This window comes from Symphalangus syndactylus, chromosome 7, assembly GCF_028878055.3.
Source record: "Symphalangus syndactylus isolate Jambi chromosome 7, NHGRI_mSymSyn1-v2.1_pri, whole genome shotgun sequence".
Lineage (NCBI taxonomy): Eukaryota > Metazoa > Chordata > Mammalia > Primates > Hylobatidae > Symphalangus > Symphalangus syndactylus.
In genome coordinates, this window is record NC_072429.2 from 52,214,448 (window position 1) to 52,241,833 (window position 27,386).

The 27,386-nt window shown below is 38.0% G+C and overlaps 1 protein-coding gene across 4 annotated transcripts in view; it reads left to right on the forward strand.

The window, feature by feature from the left end:
• The first annotated feature begins 3,646 nt into the window (after nt 1-3,646).
• Nucleotides 3,647-27,386, forward strand: part of PDE7A (phosphodiesterase 7A) — a 128,250-nt gene continuing 104,510 nt past the window's right edge. For 2 of the 4 annotated variants that reach the window (XR_010121871.1, XM_063643260.1), the window contains exon 1: nt 3,717-4,342. Coding sequence is in view for 2 of the 4 variants with exons in the window: in XM_063643260.1 (XP_063499330.1) it covers nt 4,205-4,342 (138 nt within the window). In the remaining 2 variants the exon portion in view is untranslated. Of the gene's footprint in view, nt 4,343-27,386 lie in introns of all 4 variants that reach the window. The other 2 variants (XM_055286210.2, XM_063643261.1) reach the window with 2 other exon arrangements.

The window sequence follows — 27,386 nt, forward strand, 5'->3', positions numbered from 1 at the left end:
CTTACTAGACAAATACATTAAAATAGCTGTCCTTAATATGCTGAAAGAGCTAAGGGAAAATATGGACAGAGAACTAAGTGGAATCAGGAAAACAATATGCAAACAAAATTAATCATTGGCAAAGAGATAGAAATTATAAACTGGAACCAAATTCTGAAGCTGAAAAATACAAAGCCAAGTTGAAAAATCTATTAGAGGGGTTCTCCAGCAGACTTGAATAGGCCGAAGAAAGAATCAGTGAACTTGACTATAGGACATGCGAAATTACAAATTCTGAGAAACAGAAATAAAAAGGAATAAAGAAAAGTGAACAGAGTTTAAGGAACATATGTGACACCATCAAGCAGACTAATGCATGCATTATGGTATTTACAGAAAGAGAAAAGAGAAAGAAGCAGAGAGATTATTAGAAGAAATAATGGCAGAACACTCCCTGAATTTATAGAAATCATATTTAGATACCTTAGATCAGCCAAATTCAAGGATGACAAACCCAAAAAGACCCAGACCAAGACATTATCACACTGTTGAAAAAAAAAGACAAAGAGAGAATTTTGAGAGCAATGAGAGAAAAGTAATTCTTCATATACATGGGATCCTCAATGAGATTATTATTTAATTTCTCAGCAGAAACTTTGGAGCCAGAAGGCATCCAAGGCATCTGGTCCCCTATAACCTGTTGAGAAAAATATTTGCAACTGATTTACAGATAGTTCTGCATTTTATGGTGCAGACAGTAGACAGCTACAACATGATGGCCCCTCTCTGTGGTAGTTCTAGAGGTGGTGAAGAGAAATACTTCCAGTCAGCAGAACTTGGAGTTGCATACCTCGTTGTTCATTTTGTCTGGAAAGGTGAAGAGCTACATGTGGAGGTCTATACTGATTCATGAGCAGTATCTGACTGCTTGGATAGACGGTTTGGACCTCGGAAGGAATATGATTAGAAAACTGGTGACAAGGAGGTCTGGGGAAGGAAAACATGTTGAAAAGATTAAATGGGCACATAATGTGAAGATATTTGTGTTTCATGTGAATACTTTCTAAATATTCAAGTTGGCTGTTATATTTCAACCATGTAAAAGCCTCCTTTATAAGAATTTTGCAGTTTTTGTTACTTTTTTCTTAGGTACTTTTCTTTTTGTTGCAGAAAGTAATAGCATTTCTTTAAGTTTAACCTTTGCTCCCTGTGATAGTTAATTTTATGTATCAACTTGGCTAAACTATGATGTTCAGTCATTTGGTCAAATACTAGTCTAGATGTTACTACGAAGATATTTGTGGATGTGACTACCATTTATAATCCATTGGTTTTAAGCAGATTACTCTCCATGGAGTGGGTGGACCTCATCCAAAGAGTTGAAAGCATTAAGAGCAAAGACTTAGGTTTCCTGAGGATGACTCAGGTCTGCATCAAGACTCCAATGTAGAAACCCTGTGTGAGTTTTCAGCCTGTGGTTCTGCTGTGCAGATTTCAGACTCAAGACTGCAATTTCAACTCTTACTTGAATTTCCAGCCTGCTGGCCTGCCCTACAGATTTCAGACTTGCCAGCCTTCACAAAAACATAAGCCAATACCTTAAAATAACTCTCTCTCCCTCTCTGTATATGTACATACTATGGGTTGTGTTTCTCTGAATAACCTGATTAATGTGCTGTAAAGAACATTGTAAACAGCTGAAAAATTCTGGTCTTGAGATACTGTGTGGTATGGTGGAAAATGCATGGCTCTGGAATCATAGACCAGAGTTCACTGGGACAAATGACTTATGGTCTTGTAATCTGATTCCTCATCTGTAGAATCAGGATAAAATTACCTGACTTATGTGGCTATTGTGTTGTGCAAAGTTAAACATTGTTAAGTAGAATGCCTGTCATGGTTCTTGGTTCACAGGTGCGCAATAGTAACCAACTATGTTGAAGGGGGATGCATTTTTTAGTTATCTACTTAGTGCTCTGAGTGTCATTAAATGATTTAATCAACCTGAGTCTCTTAGATGTTATTAAATGTAATATAGTTACTTTATTTGGCACACAGTAACATCACACCAATATCACCTCCTGGATGGTTAGATTTACACAGAATTCAAACATTATTTGAGGTTAGTTCTTGCCACTTATCTGGGTAAGGTCTAGGGCAAGTTTGTTTCCATGAGCCTATTCTCAATTCAGGTACTAATAATTACCTCATGAGGTTTTTGTGAGAAGTAAACGTGATAACGTAGGAAAACGTGCTCAGTATAAGCCCAAGCATATAGTAGATGCTCAATACATCTACTAGAAGTTGTGGGAGTAATTTGGATTTCAAAGATAAGTTGGATCAGTTGTACTAAAGAGGAGCTTACATCATCTAATGAAGACAAAATCCACAAGACCACGTTGGAGGTTACAGTTCTTTTAATAGTAGAAAGCAGACAGGTAGAAAAATATCCACGTAGGAGGTATAAAGTTGCAGCAAGAGAAAAGAAACAGATGCCATGGGAAGATGATAAAAGGTCTACTTTTGCTCATTTACTGGACTGTGTGCATTTGGTACGTGATCTCATCATCAGTGGAAGCTATGCAGTGCCTTCAAAGGCCTTCCACCTTGTCAGTGGCTAGTCATCTCAAATCAGTAGAAGGGTGGGTGCCCTAAGAACTGAACCAAAGCAACAATTTTGCCAGCAAGGGAGAGGTTGTTCAGGCTGAAATCCCAAAGGCCGGAATGCATTAGAAACAATCAGTTGATGCTGAAAGCTTTGACAGTTTAGTGAGAAATGTGACAAAATGAACACTCAAATTACATATCTAGCTTATAAAACACGTCAAGAGCTCTTTTATCTTTTCTCGCTTTCGAAAAATCGAAAGCCAACAAACAACACTTTTGGTAGAGGGGCATGCAGTCTACTTTTTCCCTTTGTCTTCTCAGTATCATCCTTTCTCATTCTTTTCACCCATATTCTCACTTCTTTCTCAGTCTTGGTTTTTTCCCTTTGTCTCCGGCCCCCCTTCTCACTTCCCAATTCTCGGCTCCCCTCTCCGCCCCTCGGGCTCGGGATGGCCCCGGGGTCGCACCTGCCAGGGTAGCACTCGGGCCCGGCCCCACCGAGGGACTGGCAGTGACGTAGCGAGGAGGACGGTGCCCGCGCGGCCCGCTGACGTCACTGCCGCAGCGGTCTCTAGCGAAGCCCATGAATGGGAATTCAAGGAGAGAAAAGCCAGCAGTGACCCCGCGGTCAGGGCTGAGGACGGCGAGTGCGCCGCGTGCTTTGGGTTTCTGGGGTCGGCAGGCCGGAGCGGCGCCTCTAGCGCGGGATGAGCACACCCCATAGCCTAGGCGCGCTGAAACGCACGAATTTAGCGCTCAGGGGGATGCCCCGAAACGGTGGGGCTTCGTGCGCACGCGCCTTGGCTAGCGAGGAGCTAGGGGAGGGAGTTACGGCGGGGCGTGAAGGGAACTGCGGATGAGACAGATGGGGGAAAACGTTTGTCGGGCGGGGACTCCGACAAAGTTCCGGGGTGCAGAACACAAGGAAGGCTACTGTCGCCCTCGGCCGCTGGCCAGTCTCCCTGGGCGCTGCGGCGGCGCGGGGCGCTCGGCCTGCGGCGCGGCGTCGTGACGTCACGGTGGCGGCAGCCGTGGTTGGCGCAGGGTCCGCGGCTGCAAAGTGTGAATTACGCCGGGCTCGCGCCGGCGGCGGAGTGAAGTCAGGCTCCGGGGGAGGGGAGGGGCAGGACTCCGGCGGCGGCGGCGGCGGCGGCGGCGGCGGCCCGAGCTGGTCGCTGCTCCTGAGTCCCGCGCGCCTTGGGTCTGGCCGCTGGCTCCAGCTGTCTTTTCTTGCACCGCTTTGCTCCCTCCGTGCTCCACTCGAACTCTGCAGTCCGGGTACCTGCTCCTCTTGGCCGAGGAGCCGCAGGGCGGCTGGGTTCCCTCTTCGACTTTGCCTGTGCTGGCCCCGCTTGCACCCCGTCCCCCCTCGCCTGGAGCGAGGCGCGCGCCGGTCCTAGTAATTGGCGCCGCTGCCGCCGCAGAGCCTTCCCGCCGGCGGCCCGAGCGGAGGGCTGGGGTTGGGGAGGCGTGAGCGCGGCTTCCCGGCCCGGGGTCAGTCCCTGCCCGCCCTGCCCCTGTCTCGGCCCGGAGCCCCCGAGCCGCGGCCCCCTCCCAGTGCAGGGGCCGGCGGCCGCGGCAGGGCGGGCGCCGCGCGGAGGCAGGGCGGGCGTATTCAATGGAAGTATGTTACCAGCTGCCGGTACTGCCCCTGGACAGGCCGGTCCCCCAGCACGTCCTCAGCCGCCGAGGAGCCATCAGCTTCAGCTCCAGCTCCGCGCTCTTCGGCTGCCCCAATCCCCGGCAGCTCTCTCAGGTAATCGCCGCCGCCAGGCCCACACTTGAGGGCTTCTCTCTTTTGTTTCCCTCTGCCCACCCAGCTTCACCTCCGCGACATCCCCCAGCCCGCGCATTGTCCATTGTCTGGGGATTTCTAGGCTGGCCTTTCGATTGGAGAGCCTTTTCTTTGAATCTTTCTGGCTGTCCCCCCTCAGTTCTCCAGCCTCCCCCAAACCCCACCCTGGTGGACCCCGGGATCCTCTCATCAGACCCTCCCCAGGCTCGTCACCTTCTGTGCCCAGCAGTTTAAGCCTCAGGAATGACCGCCCTCGTCTTTTTCGGTCTGGAAGTTGAGTCTTTATTCCTTAGTTGTGGTCCCAGAGTACGCCTGTGCTCCCCCGCCTTGCAACATACCTGTCCCCCTTCCCATACACACACCTGTACGGGGTTCGCGCCTCTCCTCCCCCAGCTCCCGCGCGCCCCGCGGCGCTCGCCTGGTCCTGCGGTTCCCTCTGAACAATAGGCCTAGATGCCCGGTTGCTGTCGTCTCCCCGACTCCTTCGTTTCTGTGGTTGGGCTGTACTGGGTTTCAGAGGAACAAGTCTGCAAAGTTCATAGCCAGGAATCAGTTTTGTTTTTAATTTGATAAGGAGATTTTAGGAGAGAAACTACTAATGTGAACTCATGGGAAGACTTTGAGTGGTCCAATACCAGTTGCTCCTGAGCATTTCTGTTTTTTTTCTGTGGTGATGCCGTTGGCCCAGTTCCTTGGGTTTGGCTAATTTTGATTGCCAGACTTAAAACAGACAGGTAAAAAGAATTTTGTTTACATCTGAACTGAGTGCCCTCACTTTCTGCTGCCAGAAGTTATGGCTAACGATCACTTTTAAAATCAAATATATTTTTCCTGTTGGTTAATATTATCTTTTATGGGAGTATATTTTTTCTCTCCGGTTACATTGTATCTTGAGCAAGGTGTGTGTATGTGTGTGTGTGTTTGCAGGTAGTGTGGACAGCACCTGGTAGAGATTTTGCGTGTAATAAGTGTCTAGTAAATATTTGTCATTTACTTCTTTGCCTAAAGTGTTTGTAGAAGGAGCAAGAGCCTATATTTGGGTTTCTTTCTGAATCCTTTTTATCTAAACTAAAACTTATTTCACAGCACAAGGTAGTATGCTAATGAAGTCAGAGCAGACTTGTGAAAATTACTATAATGTGTCATTTAGAATAATATTACATGGTTATTTATTTTGAAGGTTAGACCTGTGATCTGCCTTTTTAGTACCACTTAAAGCATGTTCAGATTCCAGAATTAATGTCGAGGAAATATTAATGCACTAATGCACTGCTGAAGGAGGTTTTTAATAGTAGTAGTTAAAAGTTTTTAATGGTAGTTAACTTTTTCACTTCTAAATATTATTTTACTTCCTCAGATCAGCAGGCACATGACTAGCAACTCATTTCCAGTTATGTCTGAATAATAAAGGCAATCACTGATTATTTATACAATTATAAAACATGAATAAAGTTCTTGTGCTCTCTGAGGAGAAAATGAATGAGAAGGAAGATTCCAAGGGATTAAAATGAGGCTGATGCCAGGAGTTTTTGCTGATGTCTTAATCCACAGAGACCAATTTTAAGCTCCACTTCTTGATTCATTTTTCCAGCCTTAGGTTTAAATGGGTAATGGAATTTTAAAAATATGATTGTGGCAGATGAAGCAAATATTGTAGAATTACACCATATTTTGCTAACCCTTACAACTTTTAAAAAAATTTCTGAACCCCAAAGTGAAGTATATAGGAACTTCTTAAACTTTGGACAGAAATTTTCCTCAGTTAACGTTTTTTTTTCTATTAACATTGTGGTAAATGTAAACTTAGTGGATGCTGAGATGGACATACTTACCATTATCAAGACTTTGCATATCATTTAATAATAAAGCATATGTTGATATTGATTTCTTTAGGCCTAGATGGGAATTTGTAATAGGAAAAAAAAAGGAGACAGAAAACCTTGGAATCCTGCTCAGAGCTTGTAAAATAAACATTTAGTTTAATCAAATGCTTTCTTTACCCTTAAATTTTTAGTTCCTAAGCCTGAAGGTACAGAAGTTATAAAAAGTTTAACTGGTTCTGTAATTTTAAGATACTTAGGAAAAAAAAACCTTTTTTAAAAAAAAGACATTAAGTAAAATAGTTACAGTTTTTGTACTTCAAAATATGCTTAAAACTGGCAACCTTCCTTTTCATTTCCTTATTGTCACCATAGTATTGGAGCCCAGCTCATAGTAGGTACTTAATAAAATTTGTTGAATGAATGAATAGGTAATGAAATTATCTCTGACTGAGCATCAGTTTTAAATATGAAAACAATACGGAGCGTGAAGGTACAGCACAAATTCATTTATCCAAAACTTGGTTTGAAACTTGTAACTGCAGACCGTAACAATTCCAGGAATACACAAAAAAGACTGAGTGGCCAAAATTGATTTGGAGATCATCTCAAAGCAGGTGTGTTTTAGGCAAAGTTCTGACACAACTTGTTTTCCAAGTAGCAGCAAATTTGAAGTGGGGTGGGAGGCTGCCAGAGTCAGTTCACACTGACAGCAGCAAAGATTGACAGCAGACACACCAAAAGCCGGGGATCAGAAGAAAAACTCTTAGAAGCCAGCAACTTTTACAAGCACCCTGGGACATTTAGTTGAGGAGCTTGAGTGTTATACAACACAATAATTTTTAGTGAGAATAATGTTAATAGAGCCTGTTTTTAAAAGTTGAAAGATTTGTACTTTTTTTTTGTTTTTTTGTTGTTTTTTTTTTAAAAAGATTTCCATGCCAAAGAGTTTAAGTATTGGTGCTGAAATGGACAAGCTTGAGTTACCTGGAAAATTCATTTAAGTGGAACACCAGCTCTTCCAAGGATGCCAAGTAAATGAGGCATTAATTTTTTGTTTTAAACTAGGATGTGTACTATTTCAAATGGTTAATACGAGTTTTTTGAATTAGTGAATGATAAAGTAGATGAAGCCTGTTCTTTGTCGTTTTTGGATACCTATTGTTGATAGCTGAGTTTAAAGATTTGTCTTTCAGAATAGCATTCATATTTGGAAAAAAAATATTGTGAAGGCAGAAATTATGTCTCGTTCGCCATCATATTTATGGTACTTTGCATAGGTAGGTTCTTGGTAGATGTGAAAGTTGAGTGAGTATATTGATGGGTATGCCAAAGCACTGCAGTTAGAATTATTCAGTCAGATTTTCTATGCACTGGAAGCAAATCTTATATGGGTTAGAAATTTGAGTTTTAATTTTTAGAAATCTATCATTAATTTATATTGTTTCTAAGTTAGCATTTGTCTTTTTTTTTAAGAAATATTTCACAAATATATACTCATAGAATAGCTTCTTGTGAGTGAGGCTCCTTGTGTTATGCATTGAGAAAATGTAAAGAATTACAGGCTGAGCATCGCTAGTCTGAAAATCCAAAATGCCCTCAAATGGAAACTTTCTGAGTGCCGACACGGAGACAGAGAGCCTGCTATTATTTGTTGCTGTTGTTGAGCAGCTGATGCAGTTATTCTGGGGCTGCTACTGTGCTGCCTAGTTACCCTAAACACATTATTTTCTCACTGTATTAATGGTGTGTCATATTGTTTACTGTTAAGTGCATTTGTATGAGTAAGTGTGAGAAATGATTGCTTATCACTAGCCTGTAAATTCAGAGTCAGAAATGATGGTGATGCCAAACAAGTACAGATTGACCACACGGGTGATGAGGTCGTCCACATGGGTGATGAGACGCCTTTGCTTTCTGGTGGGTCAGTGTACACAAACCTTGTTTCATGCACAAAATTATTTAAAAGAGCGTGTAAAATTACCTTCAGCCTATGTGTATAAGGCGTATACGAAATCTAAATGAACTTTGTGTTTAGACTTGGGTCCTATCTCCAAGATATCTCATGATGTATACACAAATACTCCAAAATCCAAAAAAGTCTGAAATCCAAAACACTCCTGGTCCCAAGCATTTTGGATAGTGATACTTAGCCTGTAGTAGTTTTTTGTTGCAGTTGTTGTTTTAATCGTTTGTAACACTGCCACCCTAACCAAGTTTTCCTTTGTATGCATACCCTTCCTTATACACAACCATTTTTTAACTACAGTCATTATTTCCATTCTCTCTTTAGCAGTGTTCTTAGTATATGACAAATTATCCAGGTCCTGTGAGTGCCAGAATAGTTCAAAGCCCCTTGGATAAAAGTTAGTTCCTCCTTCAGGAAGCTTACAGAATTGTGATAGAGAAAATGGTATGATTATATGTGGTGTAATTATTATACTGGAGTTATCAAAGTGTTATGAGATGATAAGGGATGTATGCCTAAATTTCTGGTTTAAATCAGGGTTAGCCTTATGTAATCGTTGAGGCTTGCTTAGGCCAAGGACTGAAGGTGAAGCAGTTGTTTCTAGACAAATGGGTGAATGTAGGGGGAGGAGGAAGGAGGATGGCCCACGTGGATATGATCAGAGATGTCCAGTAGAACTTTCTGTGACGATGGAAATGTTTTTGCACTACCCAATGATAGTCACTAGCCTTATGTGGCTAGTGGGCACTTGAAATGTGGCTAGTATGACTGAGGGAATGAATTTTTACTTCAGTTTTATTTAAATAGCTACATATGGCTAGCAGCTTTTCAACTGGCAGAGCAGAGGTATTGTCTTACTTAATAAACTAGAGTGAAGTCATGTTAATCTATGAGCAACACATTCTCTGAATGTTGAACATTTTTGTTTTTAGGTTTTTGTTGATGTATGCAAAACTTCATTTAATAAATACCTTCATGCATGCTTGATAAAGTCTTTAAAATCACTAGGTTGGGTCAAAAGGTAAGAACATCTTTGAAATTCTCAAAAGGATCTATCCTTTGATATTACCAAAATAGGTGATCCTGTCTGTTTCCTCTCCAATCATATATTATTAGACATTTTATAAACATTTTGCTACTATAGTAGATGCACTGTGGTACACTGAGTTTGTTTTAAATTGCAGTAAGCAAGAGTGTGCTTTCTGAAGTATTGCTTGTGCTATTTGTATTTGCTCTTTTGTGAAATTTTATTTGCATGTCCCGTGCTCATTTATAAGCGCTCTTATATACCCAACATCAGTATATAAATGCGCATTATTCCAAATTACTGTTAGCATAATAGTTGCCTCTTTGCAAACTTAGATACAGAAGCTGATACAGGGAATAGTGTGGCCAGTGAGTGGGATACCCCAAGGGAAGTGGTTATATTTATGAGACCTTCCTACCTGTGTATTCTCAAAACACCTGTTTTGTTGGGACCTTGGCTTCATTTCTGTTTTCAGAAATGCTCCATACTTTGATTTAAATTTAATACTACCATACTTTAGCTTCCACTTCTGAGCTAATATATGTTTATATTTCAGATACATGCTCAAACATAATATTAATGTAAATCCATAGTGTATTTGGAGTGGGAGTGTAGTTCTAACAGGGTGTTCAAATTGCTAGTTTATAGGTTGTCAGGAACACATTCAGTCTAGGAGATGTGATTTATATGCCGAGATTTTACTGCTTTGTTGCTATGCCTAGAGTTCCATCAGCTGTACATGCTGTCTACCCAAGAATTCCTTCTTAAACACAAAAGTCTGCAAGAGGTAAAATATTAAGCCCTTCACAGAAGTTAGGAAGAGAGGGAGCTCACTTTGGGTGGGAAGAGGGAGAGGTGCCCTTCATTCTCTGAGGCAATTTTCAACTCTTTTCTTCTTTTCTCTTCCCTCCTCTTCCTTCACTATTGACCAGAGCAGTTATAGAGAATTGTGTTGTTTTCTGAGGATGAATGTAGGGGCAAGTTTGGGAAGAGAACAGCTGAAGAAAGGGGGAGTGGACGAAACTTAGGTTCTGTCTCATTTTTGTCTAAGATCGTTAACAGTCATTTAACTGGATTAAAGACCTAGTAAATTTAGATTATGAAGAAGCCTTATTGCATGCAGGCCCTCTTAAGGAATTTAATTTTCTTTGTTTTCTTAATTTTCTTTGTTTGACTTTATGGATCACATTTGTTTATATAAAATCTATTTCTGATTTTGTTAGAAGTCTCTTGACTAAAGATCTTTTCACATCTAGACATTCTTAAATTCCCTGTGTTCACTACAAAAAACTCCAATTCGTTTTGAATCTTCTAATTTAAAAATAATTCAGAACTTAAATTCTGGCTATGAAGTTGCTTATCTTTTATGGTTAATTTGAATTGAGAGAAAAGTTTGACTTTATTCTCTTCCACATTTAAATGGCTTATTCTTGCCTAAAAGTAACGTAGACTCTGTTGATTTTTTTATATTGTTGCCAAACGTGCTTTTCAAAAGGTTATTCACAAATAAGTGATACTTTTGCATATTTGCATTCAGGTATAAGTGTTCACAGGATCAGCATATGAGGAGAGGAACAAAAACTAGATTTATAGATGAGCCTTCTAAACTTGCAGGGCTGTATTTTGGCTGCTGGTAGGTTCCTTTTATAAAGGAAGGGACTGTGCCAATGATTGTATGGTTGACATTGAAGCATCTCCTGCTTATAATTTTCTTTGAGTCGCAGTTTTGGAACGCTGCTCCATGCCTCCACCTGCTGGTAGGGATGGCTCTTCATTTTCAGAAAGTGATGGCTAGAGGGAGATGGAGAAGACCAAGGCAAGTCAGGGTAGAATTTGGGGGAGAAAATTAGTTGTTAACTGGATAACTAAATTTCAACAAAGTCTGCTTTACTTATCAGAATTTTGAGTAGAACAAACTGTAGTTCAGGACCATATAAAGTACTTGGCAAGTGGTGCTTAATAAAGATGCAGTAGTTTTGCTTTAGTAACAATTATAATTACAGCTGACCCTTGAACAATGCAGGCTCCAACTCCCCGTGCAGTCAAAAATCCACATATAACTTTTGACTCCTCAAAAACTTAACTACTAATAGCCTACTCTTGGTGAGAAGCCTTACTGATAACATAAACAGTTGATTAGCACAAATTTTGTATATGTATTACATTCTGTCTTACAATAAAGTAAGCTAGAGGAAAGAAAATGTTATTAAGAATATCAGAAGTAAGAGTTTGCTATTCATTAAGAGGAGATGGATCATCGTAAAGGTCTTCATGAACCTCATCATCTTCATGTTGAGTAGGCTGAGGGGGAAGAGGAGGGATTGGTCTGTCTCAGGGGTGATGCTTTGCAAGTTTTTTTAAATTTTCATAAATCTTCACAAAATTTCTTTGTATATTTATTGAAAAAAATCTGCTCGTAAGTGGACCTTTGCAGTTCAAACCCATGTTGAATTGTCAACTGTATTTGTTTCTGTTTTTGGAGTAACTCCTATATGACAGATACTTTTAATTAGTGTGGTGTTTTTTTGTTTTGTTTTGTTTTGTTTGTGTTTTGAGACAGGGTCTTGTTCTGTCTCCCAGGCTAGAGTGCAATGGCAGTATCTCGGCTCATTGCAACCTCTGCATCCCGGCCTTAAATGACCCTCCTGAGTAACTGGGACTACAGGCATGCCCCACCATGCCTGGCTAATTTTTCTAGTTTTTGTAGAGATGGAGTTTTGCCATGTTGCCCATGCTGGTCTGGAACTCCAGGTCTCAAGTGATCTGCCCACCTTGGCCTCCCAAAGTGCTGGGATTACAAGCATGAGCCCCCGTGCCTGGCCCAGTTGGTGTTTTTGATGTTTACAAAAACTCTGTGAGATAAGTAGTATTACTCCCGTTTTTACCAAAGAATAAACTGAGTTTCCAGATAGTAAGTTGCTCAAAGTATTATATGAACTTCCAGAAAGGCCTGTTGTGCTCCAAGACCTTCACTTTTAATCTGGCCTGCCTAATCAGGGAAGATGAGTGGACTACAGTTAGAATTTTGAGTTTACAAATTATAAATTTTGTTGTCTTATGGATGTGGATTAGGAAAACACATTTGACTGATTATTTGATGTAATTATTTGAAGTAATAACTTTCATTCTGATCTTTTCAAATCATATCTGGAGTATTTTGTTCTAAATGCCATGTTCTAGGAGGATATAACTCAGCTAAATTGTTCTCTGAAGCTAATGAGCAGGTTGGTAAGGTGATTTGAAACCACTTCTCTGGAGAAAAAAAGTCTCAGATTTTAGCCAGCAGGGATAGAGATGGAGATGGAGAGTTGGTGAGAGGGGACAGAGCATTGCTGTCTTCCAGGATTTAAAGGACTGCCATGTGAATAAAAGGAAGAAGAGGGTTAATATGTTATAGATTTTGATTGGTTGTGTGTTGTTGATTGCTGTGCACTGTTCCTACTTTGTGTTAAGTGGTCTCTAGTTTGGAGAAGATATAAGTTTAAAGCTGTCATTTGTCCAAGGTAACACAATTAAGTAGTGGAAATGGGTTAAACTCTAGGTCATGCTGACTCTAAAGCCTGTGTTTTTGCCACATGGGAAAAGGACGTTACCTCAGAGGGTAAAGTAAGTACCAATAGCTAGGAACAGTAGGGAAATAAGGAGATCTTGTGTTTAACCATACTAGTAATCAAAGAAATGCATACTAAAAAATGTGATACTGGCTGGGCATGGTGGTTCATGCCTATAATCCCAACACTTGTGAGGCTTAGGTGGGAGGGTTGCTTGAATTCAGGAATTTGAGACCAGCCTAGGCAACACAGAGAGATCCTGTCTCTACAAAAAAAAATTTTTTTAATTAGCCAGGCATGGTGACACGTGCTTGTAGTCCCAGCTAAGCTGGAGGCTGTGGTGGGAGGATCTCTTGAGCCCAGGAGGTCATGGCTGCAGTGAGTTGTGATTGCGCTACTACACTGCAGCCAAAGTGAGTTTACAGCTTGAAGGTTACACATACACAATGCTAGTAAGTTTTTAAAAATTAATACTTAAATTAGTATTTTTGATCATTTGCTTTTGGGAATCTATTCTGAGGATATGCCTAAAAATGTAGATAAAAGTTAATCTTCAAGTTTATTCATCCCATTGTTTATCACTGTGAAAAATTGAAAACATAATTTACAAATGGATTATAGTATTATGTAGTATAGTATTTTTCATTATTTCTGTATTATGTTAGCACTTAAATGCCTTGAAAAATTTAAAGGATATATAAAAATATAGTTTACAAATGGCTCAATGGATTCTAGTATTATTTCTATATTGTGTATCCACTAAAATGATTTGAAGAATTTGAAGAATCTTTAATCACATGGAAGAAATGCTAGCAACATAATTAAGTGAAGAAAAAACCCAGAGTATCTACAGATTATCTTAATTGTGTTTAAAAAATAAATCACAAAATACATACATATCTATACACCATGCATGCTTGCCAAAAAATAAAAAAGAGAAAGCTAGATGTAGCCCAAAATGCTAACTGAAGCTATCGCTGGGTGGTGAAGTTATAAGTTATTTTTAACTTCTTTATAATTATATGTAATTTTATTGATATTCTTGTATTAACATGAATCTCTTTTTTAACCAAATTAATTTAGGACTAATAAGTCAAGTGAGTTGTATTTGGACCCAGATCTTTGGCAGAGCTGTTCATAAAGTGTGGGCAGCTCATGAGATTATAAATTCTCAACCAGTGACTGTTGAGACAACAGCTTTAAAGATATTTAGATAAGGATAGTCTCCAAGGATTTGACTGATTTCTTCCACCTTCATGATTCTGTGATTTTTTTTTTTTTTTTTTTTTTGGTAAGTCATACATATGCAGTGACAGGTGCACTTGCATAGCTCTGATTATTGTAAAGTAATTTTACTTTCCATGGGCGATCCTGGGAGGTAAAATTAAGTATAGTTATTGTTTTGAAGAAAAGCTATTTGATGACAGCTGGTGAAGAGATCTTCAACAATGGCAGTGGTGGAAGGAAGAGAGAAAGTTAGGCGTTAGGTCCTAGGAACTGATTTGCTTTGGGAGGTAAAAAGTATTCCTACTTTTTTAGTTTGGAAAGACCAGGTAGACTGTGAAGCTAGTAACAAAAATGCAAATAGGAAGAAGAGGCAGATTTGTTTTTCTTTCTTCCTTCAAAAACAAATGTGTGCATTTGTAGAGGGAGGTAGATAAGTTTACTTCGAATATGTAGAGTTCAAGTGTCTGAACATCCAGATGAGGATATCCATTAGCACTAATGATATGTTCTGACCTTTAATATAAGCGTTTTCAAACATTTTGCTCATATAGCCTTTCAAAGAACTTGAAAAACAACTATATACCTTCTCCCATATCTTGAGTTTTTCATCTAAGTTTTAATATCTGTAAATGATGTAATTTCTGGTAGTGTTGTTCAAATCACAATTTTAAATGTATATGAGGGGATTTTTAACAATTCATTCATTAAAAAATATATGAACAAAGTTAATTTTAACAGAATTTTTTATAGTCTTTTTTTCTCTTTGAACTGTTATTTTTGTTTTACTTTCTCTACATATTATCCTAATGTATTCTTTTATGCTGGAAAGCATTTTTATCAATCATGTTATATTTTTCTGCAACAAAAGGAAATTCATTCATGAATTTAGTAGATGGGAATAAAAAGTGCTTTATTTTAATGGTCACTCAGTTCTGAGTTCTGTGGACAGTTATAATACAAAAATACGAAAATTGTGTATGTCCACATGCTCTGTATCAAATTTATTTTGGATTGAGTTATCAGTTCAGTCATGTCCAGTAGGCAATCAAAACAACATATGTTAATTACAAATTTTAGTAAGTATTAAAGTAAAATTTTGTCAAATGCGTTTTCAGTGGGATAGATGGGGCTGATTTATTTCAATTATTTTATCCATTTCTAAATATTAGAAAAGGTGGGGTTCTGCTTGATTCTGTTCCTTTTTTACTTTAATATTTGAAAGTGTTGAGAAACCTCACTTATGAATTTAGTAGATGGTCATTAAAAAGTGCTTTGTATTAGTAGTAGCACCCGTTCTTCTAGGTCGTATGCATAAAACAACAAAATAATCCATAATCAAAATTATTTTTAATGCTTTGTCAGGTAGCAACTGGATTTGATTCTCCTTTCATTTTCATGGAAGTGGTGACACTTTGATTTGAAAAAGAACCCTGAACTTAAAATAAATGTTAAAAAAAAAAAAGAAAGAAAAAGGTTTCAGTGTTTTTAGAGTAATTAACTATCTCAACGTGAATATATTGAAATGTCCTTTTGGCCACCTGTATGTTTTTAGCCCAAAGACAGTACTCGACAGCAAGTTTCAGAAAATGTGAGAGTTACAGTTTTCTTTTATGAAGTGGCAGAGGGGAAAGAGGTAAAGGGAAAGAGGAAGTGGGAGTAAAGGAAAACAGACATGCTGTGTCAACACACAATGGTTCTAGAAAACTGTACAGATGGAAATTGAGAACCTAATCATCAATTCTCTTGAAACTCCATGCTCATACGCTTCCAGGGGTATGCACGACCCAATTTGTAGACTGCTGGTTTACTGTATTCCCTTTGTTACTTGTTGCTACCTTGTTGCTGTATTTTACTGCTCCCCATAGCTATACAGAAATAATACCTTATTCATCTGTCATTTTTTTTCTAGGTTTTTGATTGTTACTTAGTTCTGGGTTTCCATACTTCATCACTCTGTGGAATCAGAATATCAATGCTTGAAAGGGACTTTATAAATAATTCCATTCCCAACATTTTAGAAATTTAGCAGCTGAGGCTCAGAAGATTAAATGATTTGTCCCAGATCACACAGTAAGAGAGTGGAGAAGTTAGGGCTTTAAATTTAGTTCTTCCAACTTTTAATCTGTTGCTTTTCTCACTATATTCCCTGCTTCCTTATAAAAGGATTGAGCTGTAGGAGTTCTTTCAGTTGCGGTCTTTCTTTAATGGACATTATTTGGGTGGCATATCTTTAATACATTGAAGCCATCTGTTTATGGCCCAGTAATCATTTGAAAAAGTTAAGAGTACAAACACACTCAGTTCTAAAAATATCTGACTTTTAATTAGCATATAATCAGAGATAAAGCCATTATCAAAAGTATAATGGGTCATTTGGGAAGATAGCATTTGATTTGTTGAAATGTGATTTATGTGCAACTTAACCTTTTATAAAGAAAGACATATCTTACTTGCCTTTAAAAATTATCTTATGAATGAAGCCATTTTCACCTTGGGGAACAAAAGTTAATATTCATAACATACAGCGAGCTCACTCTCTAGCACTGTTATGTATGAAATGGTGAGTAGTGGAATTTTTTAGTAGTTTAAATTTTTTTAAAATTTTACTTTTTGTGTAAATTCTTCATAGTGAATATATATTTTAAGAAAAACAATGAAGTTATTCTAAAAAGTAAAATGAAAAGATTCTTTACTTTTAAGGATAATACAATCAAATCCCCAAGAATGTAAGACTACTCAGTAGAAAATTAGCAAAATACTCGAATATAAGACTACTCAGTAGAAAATTAGCAAACGACTCAAGCAGTTCCAAGAAGAAATATAAATGTAGCAAAACATGTATAGCTTATCTAGTAATAAAGGAAATGCAAATAAAAGGTGGTTTGGCTTTGTTTTGTTTTGGCAGAAGAGTACTTTCATATTGGTGAAGACTGACAAAATCCACTGTTGGGAAGGATATAAGAAAATGAGTAATCTTATATGTGGAGTTGGAGTATCATTTGAGTCAACCTTTTGAGAGGACAGAAGGTCTATCTATACAGATGAAAATTTTAAATGTGAATACTACCCTTTCTACAGTCCTGGAATTTGTCCAAAGGGGCAACTGTAAAACTTTGCTAAGATGTATGTATACAGATTTTTGGTAACAATTTGCAACATTGGTAATGATAGATATTTTAATTCATTTCAGTATTTATCAGTGGGGGATTGGATAAATTATGGATATTTTAATTCAACAGAAAACTCTGTATCCAATAAAATGATGCCAAATAGCCATATTTGTCATAGAAAGATATACATAACAATTTTGGAGGGAAAAACTAGTTGCAAAATGGCATGCCTGTCAGTCTGACAGACATGCCATTTAATGCAGCTTTCTACATCTGTATTTTTGGATAAAATCATGGAAGATATTATATATGAATGTGTGAAAACATCCAAATCTGGAAGGTTATTCAGTATAATGTTAACAGTGCCTATCTTTGGGTAGTGAGATTTCTGATAATTTTTACCATCTTCCTACTTCTCTGATTTTTTTAAACAATGAGAATATATCTATTTCAGAAATCGACAAAGCTGTTTTTTGAAATAGTCCCTTTAAAAAAGAAACATGTCTGTTAGAGTATCATATAAGTGGAATTTTTAAATTATGAAGAGACTGAGGTCTAGTTAGTTAATAATTTAATGATTTACAAGTATGTGAGTTGGAAGTGGGTTATTCACTGCCATAGCCCTATGTGCCTGGCACATAGAAGGTGTTCAGAGGTATAGTCTGTTAAAATGAAAGTAGAGTCATGTATCGCTTAACGATGAGGATACATACTGAGAAGTGCATCATTAGGCGATTTCGTCATTGTGTGAACATCATATTTACACAAATCTAGATAGCATAGCCTACCACACACATAGGCTGTGTGGTATGGCCTGTTGCTTCTAGGCTGCAAACCTGTACCGCATGTTACTGTACTAAATATGTAGGAGGTTGTAACACAGTGGTATTTGTGCATTTAAACATAGAAAAGATACAGTAAAAATACAGTGTTATAATGTTATGGGTCCACTGTTATACATGCTGTTTATTATTGAACAAAATGTGGTTATTTGGCACATGACTGTATAGTGTTGTAATGTTTAGAGGAATATGCTGCATTCTTAATGAAAAATGGAGAAAATTAAAGTGAGTGTTATGGTGGCTAGTTTACAAAAAACATTCTACCTACTTCAAAGCTAAGAAAATAAACTTTCTGCTATCATTTAAATTTACTAAAATATTTGAGGGTCTCTATATGCCTAATATGTTTGTAAAATCTAAAAAGTTGTCAAGAAAAATTATGGCTTAAGATCATAGAATATTACTATTAGAAGAGACTGTAAACTTCTCATAACATACAGATCAGTAGGCTGAAACTAGAGAGGTTAAAGGACACACAAAGGCAATACAGAAATCTCTTCTGTTGAATGTTTCTGATTTTGACTATTCAGCCTTATGGAACACTTTTGGAACGGGAAGGTTACCACTTTATAAGGCAAGGCATTGTGATGTTTAATGGTGTAGTGGGGTTGAATGGTGTTTACCAACAATTCTTGTTCACCAGGAATCTCAGAATGTGACCTTATTTGGAGTAAGGGTCTTTGCAAATGTAGTTAAGATGAGAATATATGGGATTAAGACAGGCCCTGAATTCAGTGAGTGGTATCTTTGGAGTCCCAGAAACTCAGACACACTCAAGGATGAAAATCGTGTGAAGATGGAGGCAGAGATTGCAGTGATGCAGCCACCAGCCAAGAACACCAAGGATTGCTGGGAGACATCAGAAACTAGAAAGGGGCAAGGACGATTCTCCTCTAAAGCCTTCAAAGGGAGCATGGTCCTGCTGACTCTGATTTTGGACCTTCAGCCTCCAGAACTATGAGAGAATATATTTCCGTTGTTTTAAGCCACCCGATTTGTGGTACTGTGTTAAAGCCCTAGGAAACTATTACAGATGGTTTTGATTATTTCAAATTTATTTGTTCATTCTTTCAATCAAATTTACTGAGCACTTATATGCCAAGCACTCTGCTAGGTATTACAGAGATAAATAAGACACTGTTCCTGCCTTCATTCTTGGGGTTTGACCCAGTAGAAAAAGCAGCTTTGTAAATAGACAGTTGCAATACATTTTGATACATGTTTTCACTAGAATGTTGTATGAAGTTAAGTGATGGCACCTGAAGCTAGGAGAACCTGGAATGTTTTTACGAAGTGAGATCTTTGTGTTTGGTTTCAAAGATAGAGTTGAAATCAGCCTCCATGGGAATTCTGTTTTATTCTGCCACTGCAGTGCTTTCAGTCCTACCTAGTTCAAAGCATATTTAGCTGGCTGCAATAGCCTCCTGTCACTAGAATTCTACCTCCACAGTTTGGTTGAAGTAATTTTTAAGATGCAGTAAGATTGTGTCAGTCTATTGAAAACATCAGTGTGTTCTCATCACAGTAAAACACAATTCAAACTCCTTTTGATGATATGGCCCCATGTGATCTGGTCCCTGCTACCTCTTCAATCTCTTGGCCTTTCACAGTGGTCTCCCTGCTGTTTGTGAATATGCCAGCTTTGTTCTCGTCTTTGTCTTTGCACTGGCTGTTTTCTCAGACTCAGGCTCTTCCCGTGGCTCCATGTCATTCAAGTGTCAGCCCAGTCTTTGCAGAGGAGCCTTCCTTGACCATGCTCTTCAAAATAGCACCCATCCGCCATCTATCCCATTACCTGTTACACTTTGTTTTATTTATGACACACCTCACTAATTTGATTTGTATGTCTCTACCTGGCATTCACCTCCACCTCACCCCCCGACCTTCACCGCCATTGAATATGTGGTCAGCAAACAGGAGTCCTGTTTACCCTATTCACTGCTGTGTCCCTAGTGTATATCACATAGTAAGTGTTCTTTACAAAAGAATAAAGAGAAACTTACTCATTTAGTCTCATGCTTACCATGTCAGAACATATGTTACCATAACTTTCCTTTGGATGAATCCCAAATTGTATTCTTCCCACCTACCTCCTCCAAGATTCCACCTTCATCTTTATACCCTTTCTGAATTGCCCTTTGTAATATTGGAACTATCTTAATCTCTAAATATATAAATATAATATATGCAAGTCTTATTTAAGAATGTGTTGAAGTTTAGAAAAGTAAGGTGCCCAAAGTAACACAGCTATAAGTGGTATTTCTAGGATTTAAACTTAGATCTCTCTCTAACTAAAACTCCTCTGCTATGCTGGTGTGGAGGCTGATATTCTTGGTAAGTGGGAGGTATAAATCTAGAATTAGAAGAGGAGCCCTGTCCATTGGAATAGAAATAGCAAACATTCATTATTTGTTTCTATAAGAAGAACTGGGTGATATTTGTTAACAGAACCTTTAAAAAGTAACTTGAATTTTTTTGGACTAAAGTTAATGTACGCTTGTTATAAAATACTTGGAATATATGAAAAAATATAAAGAAGTAAAGATCATCCATAGTTCTTAAACTGAGAGATAACCACTATTAACATTTTAGAATATTTTAATCAAGTATTTTTTGTGCAGAAATATTGTGATGATTTTTGTGCATAAATCTTGAATTTTGAAATCATTTCCTAATGTAATTACTAGATCAAAGCATGTTGTCAAATTTGTTTCCAGAAAGATGATGCCAATTTATATTTCTAATATATTTAGTTTCCATTTCTGGAATTGTTTAAATATTAAACTTGTAATATATGTTTGTTATTAATTACCTGCTCTATCTATAGGCATACCCCAGATATTGTGGGTTCAGACTATCACAGTAGAGCTAATATCACAATAAAGTAAGTCACGTGAGTCTTTTGGTTTCCCCATGCATATAAAAGTTATGTTTGTGCTGTACTGTAGTCTATTAAGTGTACAGTAGCATTATGTCTAATAAAAACAATGTACACACTTTAATTTAAAAATACTTTATTGCTAAAAAAGGCTAACAGTCATCTGAGCCTTCATCAAGTTGTAATCTTTCTGCTGGTCGAGGGTCTTGCCTCAGTTGATGGCTGCTGACTGATCAGGGTGGGGGTTGCTGAAGGTTGGGTGGCTGTGGCAATTTCTTAAAATAAGACAACAATGACATTTGCTGCGTTGATGGACCTTCCCTTTCATGAAAGATTTTTCTGTAGCACGTGATAGTGTTTAATAGCATTTTACCCACAGGCAGGACTTCCAAAATTGGAGTCAGTTCTCTCAAACCCTGCTTTATCAACCAAGTTTATGTAACATCCTGAATTCTTTGTTGTCATTTCAGCAGTGTTCACAGCATCTTCACCAGGAGTAAATTTCAACTCAGGAAACCACTTTCTTTATTCATCAATAAGAAGCAATTCCTGATTAACTTTGAGTGTTATATGGACAAGTTTCATGGTGCCCCAGACAATTGCAATAGTATCATTAAAGATCACTATCACAGATTACCATAACAAATACAATAGTTAAAAAGTTTGAAATACGGTGACAATTATCAAAATGTGACAGAGATAAGAAGTGAGCAGATGCAGTTGGGAAAATGGTGCCAGTAGACTTGCTAGATGCAGAGTTGCCACAGACTCCGCATTTTGTAAAAAAAAAAATGCAGTATCTGAAAAGCACAATAAAACAAGGCATTCCTGTATCTTCTGTGAGTTGTTTCTATTGGCTCTTGTTTTTCTGTTGTCAACTTAGTATTTTTTATGTCAATTTTTGAATTGTTTTGTATTGAGAATGAACATTTTATCATATTTGTGGGAAACTTTCCTCTTTTTTTGCCTTATTTTTAATGTGCTACTTGTACTGCCGAATCTTAACTAGTAAGTCTTTAGTTGCTGTAATGATGTAATGGGAGTAAGTTTATTATTAATAAAAGTTTTTAGTGTTTTATAAATCTCCCACATGTAAACCTTTTGTCTTCAATATACTAGTTTGATAAAGATTTTAATATATTGCATTAGCTAATTGTCAGTAATTAATGACTAGTTATCTCTTCGTGTTTTTAATATATGGTAAAGAAAGGTGACAAGATAAATAATTTTCTAGACCTGAGAATCTGGAATGGGAGGAAAAGTTTTTATGCATGTAACTGAATGTACTACAGAAGCACTCTCAGTGTTAAAGAAGTTGCCACACATAATCTCCCCCAAATCAAGTATTTTTAATTTTGTGATGTTATAGTAAGAGAAATAGAAAATAAGACCCATTTAGACAGATTACTTTTCTAAAACTTTTAAGTTTTTAAGGAGAATTTATATCTTGCAAACATTTAAAGGGATTTTTAAATAATATTAACATACAAGAGGACAATTTGAAGGTACAAGCAGAACGTAGATTACCCGAAATCTGTAGAAACATCATTATTCAGTTTAATGTTTTCTTTGTCTCACAATGAAAATTCTCCAAATTCATTTTTGGAGAAAAACTTTCTGGAAGTGACTTTAAGGATTTTGGTGGTTGGCTTCAGCTCGTTTCTATTTGAGGTGTGGTTTTTCAAACTTTGTAGAGGTTTTCCACCCTCTTCTCCCCATCAGTGGTATTTTTAAATGTCTTTATTTTAATGTTAGGACACCTTAGAGCAGGATTCAAGTGGGCTGTGCAAGAAGAACCACTGGAAATAGAAAAATAAAACTTGAGGATTTTACTTGTATTTATTTTTAACTTTAATTTTTTTGATCCCAGTTTTATTTATTTTCCATAGAGTGTTTGTGTGTATATATATATAGATAGATAGATAGATAAGTTAATAGATAAGATAATGAGATAGATAATAAGTGCTTTAAAATTTTGGAGACTACTGCCTCAGATAATCTGTTAATTACTATGCATTATTTCCACCTCCTCCAAAAATGGGAGTGGGGGAGCCTGTATAGAAATGTTTGTAGCACTTCAAGGGTTTTTATGGTTTTAGGTCTAATATGTAAGTCTTTAATCCATCTTGAATTAATTTTTGTATAAGGTGTAAGGAAGGGATCCAGTTTCAGCTTTCTACATATGGCTAGCCAGTTTTCCCAGCACCATTTATTAAATAGGGAATCTTTTCCCTATTGCTTGTTTTTGTCAGGTTTGTCAAAGATCAGGTAGTTGTAGATATGTGGCATTATTTCTGAGGGCTCTGTTCTGTTCCATTGATCTATATCTCTGTTTTGGTACCACTACCATGCTGTTTTGGTTACTGTAGCCTTGTAGTATAGTTTGAAGTCAGGTAGCGTGATGCCTCTGGCTTTGTTCTTTTGGCTTAGGATTGACTTGGCAATGTGGTCTCTTTTTTGGTTCCATATGAACTTTAGTTTTTTCCAATTCTGTGAAGAAAGTCATTGGTAGCTTGATGGGGATGGCATTGAATCTATAAATTACCTTGGGCAGTATGGCCATTTTCACGATACTGATTCTCCAACCCGTGAGCATGGAATGTTCTTCCATTTATTTGTATCCTCTTTTATTTCATTGAGCAGTGGTTTGAAATGCAAATCAAAACCACAATGAGATACCATCTCACACCAGTTAGAATGGCGATCATTAAAAAGTCAGGAAACAACAGGTGCTGGAGAGGATGTGGAGAAATAGGAACACTTTTACATTGTTGGTGGGACTGTAAACTAGTTCAACCATTGTGGAAGTCAGTGTGGCGATTCCTCAGGGATCTAGAACTAGAAATACCCATTTGACCCAGCCATGTCATTACTGGGTATATACCCAAAGGACTGTAAATCATGCTGCTATGAAGACACATGTACACGTATGTTTATTGCGACAGTATTCACAATAGCAAAGACTTGGAACCAACCCAAATGTCCAACAACAATAGACTGGATTAAGAAAATGTGGCACATATACACCATGGAATACTGTGCAGCCATAAAAAAGGATGAGTTCATGTCCTTTGTAGGGACATGGATGAAGCTGGAAATCATCATTCTCAGCAAACTATCGCAAGGACAGAAAACCAAACACCGCATGTTCTCACTCACAGGTGGGAATTGAACAATGAGAACACATGGACACAGGAAGGGGAACATCACACACCGGGGCCTGTTGTGGTGTGGGGGGAGTGGGGAGGGATAGCATTAGAAGATATACCTAATGCTAAATGACGAGTTAATGGGTGCAGTACACCAACATGGCACATGTATACATATGTAACAAACCTGCACATTGTGCACATGTACCCTAAAACTTAAAGCATAATAATAATAATAAAAGAAATGTTTGTAACACTTCAAAGGGTTCTTGGAAGTTCACTCATCATACCCCTAGGATGCCATGTATCCATAACTTTCTTTGCTTCCTGAGTCCAGTTGCCCTCAACTTTTTCTCTACTGATTTATTTGACTTTATTAACCAACTCTGGTTTCAGTTCTTAAGGTTACAGCCCAGGATTAGCTCTTAGCACAGCTGACCTTGTCCACTGATCTGTTCTGACTTCAGTATGTTTGGTTAGAATATGTGCTTCTTAAGAGTGGATACTGTTTATTTCACTTTTGTAAGCCCAGTGCTTCACACCAAGTAGATATTCAGCAAATACAGAAAGTGAATCAAACCATTATCAAGTCCTGTCAGTGACCCAGTCCTACAGAGAGTCCAGCTGTCTGCTCTACCCACACTTCCTCATTTTTCTCCTTACCACAATGCCACCGCTTTCTTTGCCGTGGCATTCAGTCATTTCTGTTTTAAAGTACCATATGCCATCTCAAGGTGGCTACTGTTTTTTCTTAGAATGACAAAGGATTTCTGGAGAGCTTCTTGAAGTGGTATAGCATTCACAGTCTCTCATATAAAGCTGATGGATGGCAAGGTCAGAATGAGGGGCAGGTTTCCAGCCCTTAAAGACTTTACAAAGGTCTCTGGATTTCTCCTGGGGCCTTCTTTCTTCTAATAGATGGGTCCCTGTTGAGTAGCGGGATGACTATAGGCAGTCCATATCTTTGGTAATCTGTGGGACATATTCCCAGGTCAACATACGCTCTTTGTTTTCAGCATAAAAGTATGGGACTAGAGAGTACTAAGCCAAAAGGCAATGGTTATAAAATTCTGCCTGTTAGGAACTGGATCAGCTCGTTCAGGTATGACACCATTGGTGTCCAGTAGAAATATACTGTGAGCCATGTGTAATTTTAAATTTTGTTGTAGCCATATTTTAAAAAGTAAAATGAAACATGAAATTAATTTTATTTAACTCACTGTATGTAAAACTTTATCAATTTAACATGTAATCAAAGTTACAAAGATACTGATATATTTTACAGTTTTTAGATAATAAGTCTTCAGAATTCAGTGTGTATTGTCTACTGGGAGCACATGTCGATTCTGACTATCACCATTTCAAATATTTCATCTATAGCTACAGATGGCTAGTGATTCTCATTGGACAGCACAGCTCTAAAAATGAACATTTATGGCACATATTGCTCGGGAGTCAGGGGTACCACTTCTATAATTAGACAGATTTGCAGTAGCAATATATTACAGGGTTGTACACATTTCTTCCTGTTCAAAACTTTAATCAGTGGGGAATATCAAGATACTGTATAAATTGGCTATATTTTTAGAGGGATTGTATAGTTTCAAATATGAGAGGATGGCAAAGCTTTTACATTTATTTTGCTTTCTTTGGGTTGGGCTGTTTTAGTTTCTTGGTTTGGGGAGGAGGGAATTTTAACTTTAAATTGCTTTTTAATGAGAAGCTATGCTTTTCACAGTGGGAACAGCGCTCATCCTTCTTTAGACAGATTTTTAGGTTAATGAAAGCTTCATAAAGATTTTTAGGTCTGGTTCTCGTATCTCCTTGCATTGAGGCATTATTTTCTCTTAAAAAAATACAAATATGAAAAAAGAGTTTTTAAAAAAAAAAAAGTCGAAAGGCCTATTTAGTTATATGGAGGTAGTCTTACTCGTTAAGGCTACTAGCTAGTGCCCTTGAGAAATATGAGTAGATAATTCTTATTAAAGAATGCAAATGACACTGATTTGCAGACCAAGCACCTTGGATTTGGAATATTGGCCAGAGGACCCATGTTTTATAATATGAAAGTCAATAGGATAAAAATTTCTTAAATCTATTTTGGAACTGCTTTTCACTGTTTTATTATTTATATCCTCAGTTGTTTAAATCAACAGTTTCGGCCTGGCATGGTGGCTCACACCTGTAATCCCAACACTTTGGGAGGCTAAGGCGGGTGGATCATCTGAGGTCAGGAGTTCGAGACCAGCCTGGCCAACATGGCGAAACCCTGTCTCTACTAAAAATACAAAAATTAACCTGGCCTAGTGGTGTGCACCTGTAGTCTCAGTTACTTGGGAGGCTGAGGCATGAGGATCTCTTGAACCCTGGAGGCAGAGGTTACAGTGAGTCAAGATTGCGCCACTGCACTCCAGCCTGGGTAACAGAGTGAGACTCCATCTCAAAAAACAAAAACAATTTCAACTCTTAAAATTGTCAAAGTAATTTAAACATTACTGAAAGTTTGATAAAGAATAATTAATAATTCTACCACCAAATATTATTTTTATGTATTTCCTATGTTTATATGCATATTTTAAGGTAGTTTTGATCATTTGGTACATTTAATTTTATAGCTTTGGGGGATATAATTCCTTTTTTTTTTTTTTTTGAAACAGGGTCTCACTCTGTCACCCAGGCTGTAGTGAAGTGGTATGATCTAGGCTCACAGCAACTTCCGCATCCTGGACTGAAGCAGTCCTCCCACCCCAGCCTCTTGAGTAGCTGGAACTACTGGCATGTGCCACCATGTCCCTCTAATTTTTGTATTTTTAGTAGAGACAGGATTTTGCCATGTTGGCTAGGCTGATCTTGAACTCCTGGCCTCAAGTGATCCACCTGCCTCGGCCTCCCAACATGTTGGGATTACAGGTGTGAGCCATCACACCTGGCTGTGTAATACTTTTTAAAATGTGGATTTTTACGGTTACTTAGTCTTCATAATAAGATAACATTTTATTTTGCTGTCATGTAGTAGGTTGGAGATATTCTGTTCTGCTCCATGAAGTAATACAGGGATCCACTTGTCATGGTTGTACAATTTCACACTTCAGTCTGTGGGAGGAGAAGGAGGAAATTCAGGACAGTTTGCCATTGAGGAGGTGAGCAGGAAGTTCTGCTATTTCTTTTACTCACATTGCATCATTGGTGAGAACTTAGTGACACGGCTATGCCTACCTATAAGGGAGGCTGGGAAATGGAGCCTATGTGACTGATTATTGCTCAGGAAGAACATGAGAATAGATATTTGGGAGACAACTAGTAGTGTGCCACAATTTGAATAAAATTAATCTTACTAACTTTTGTCAATGGGAAGAATTAAGAAGAAGTTTACAATGCAATAATTTTTGTACTTTTAACTTTTAAGGATTGTTAATGTATCAGTTGTGTGTA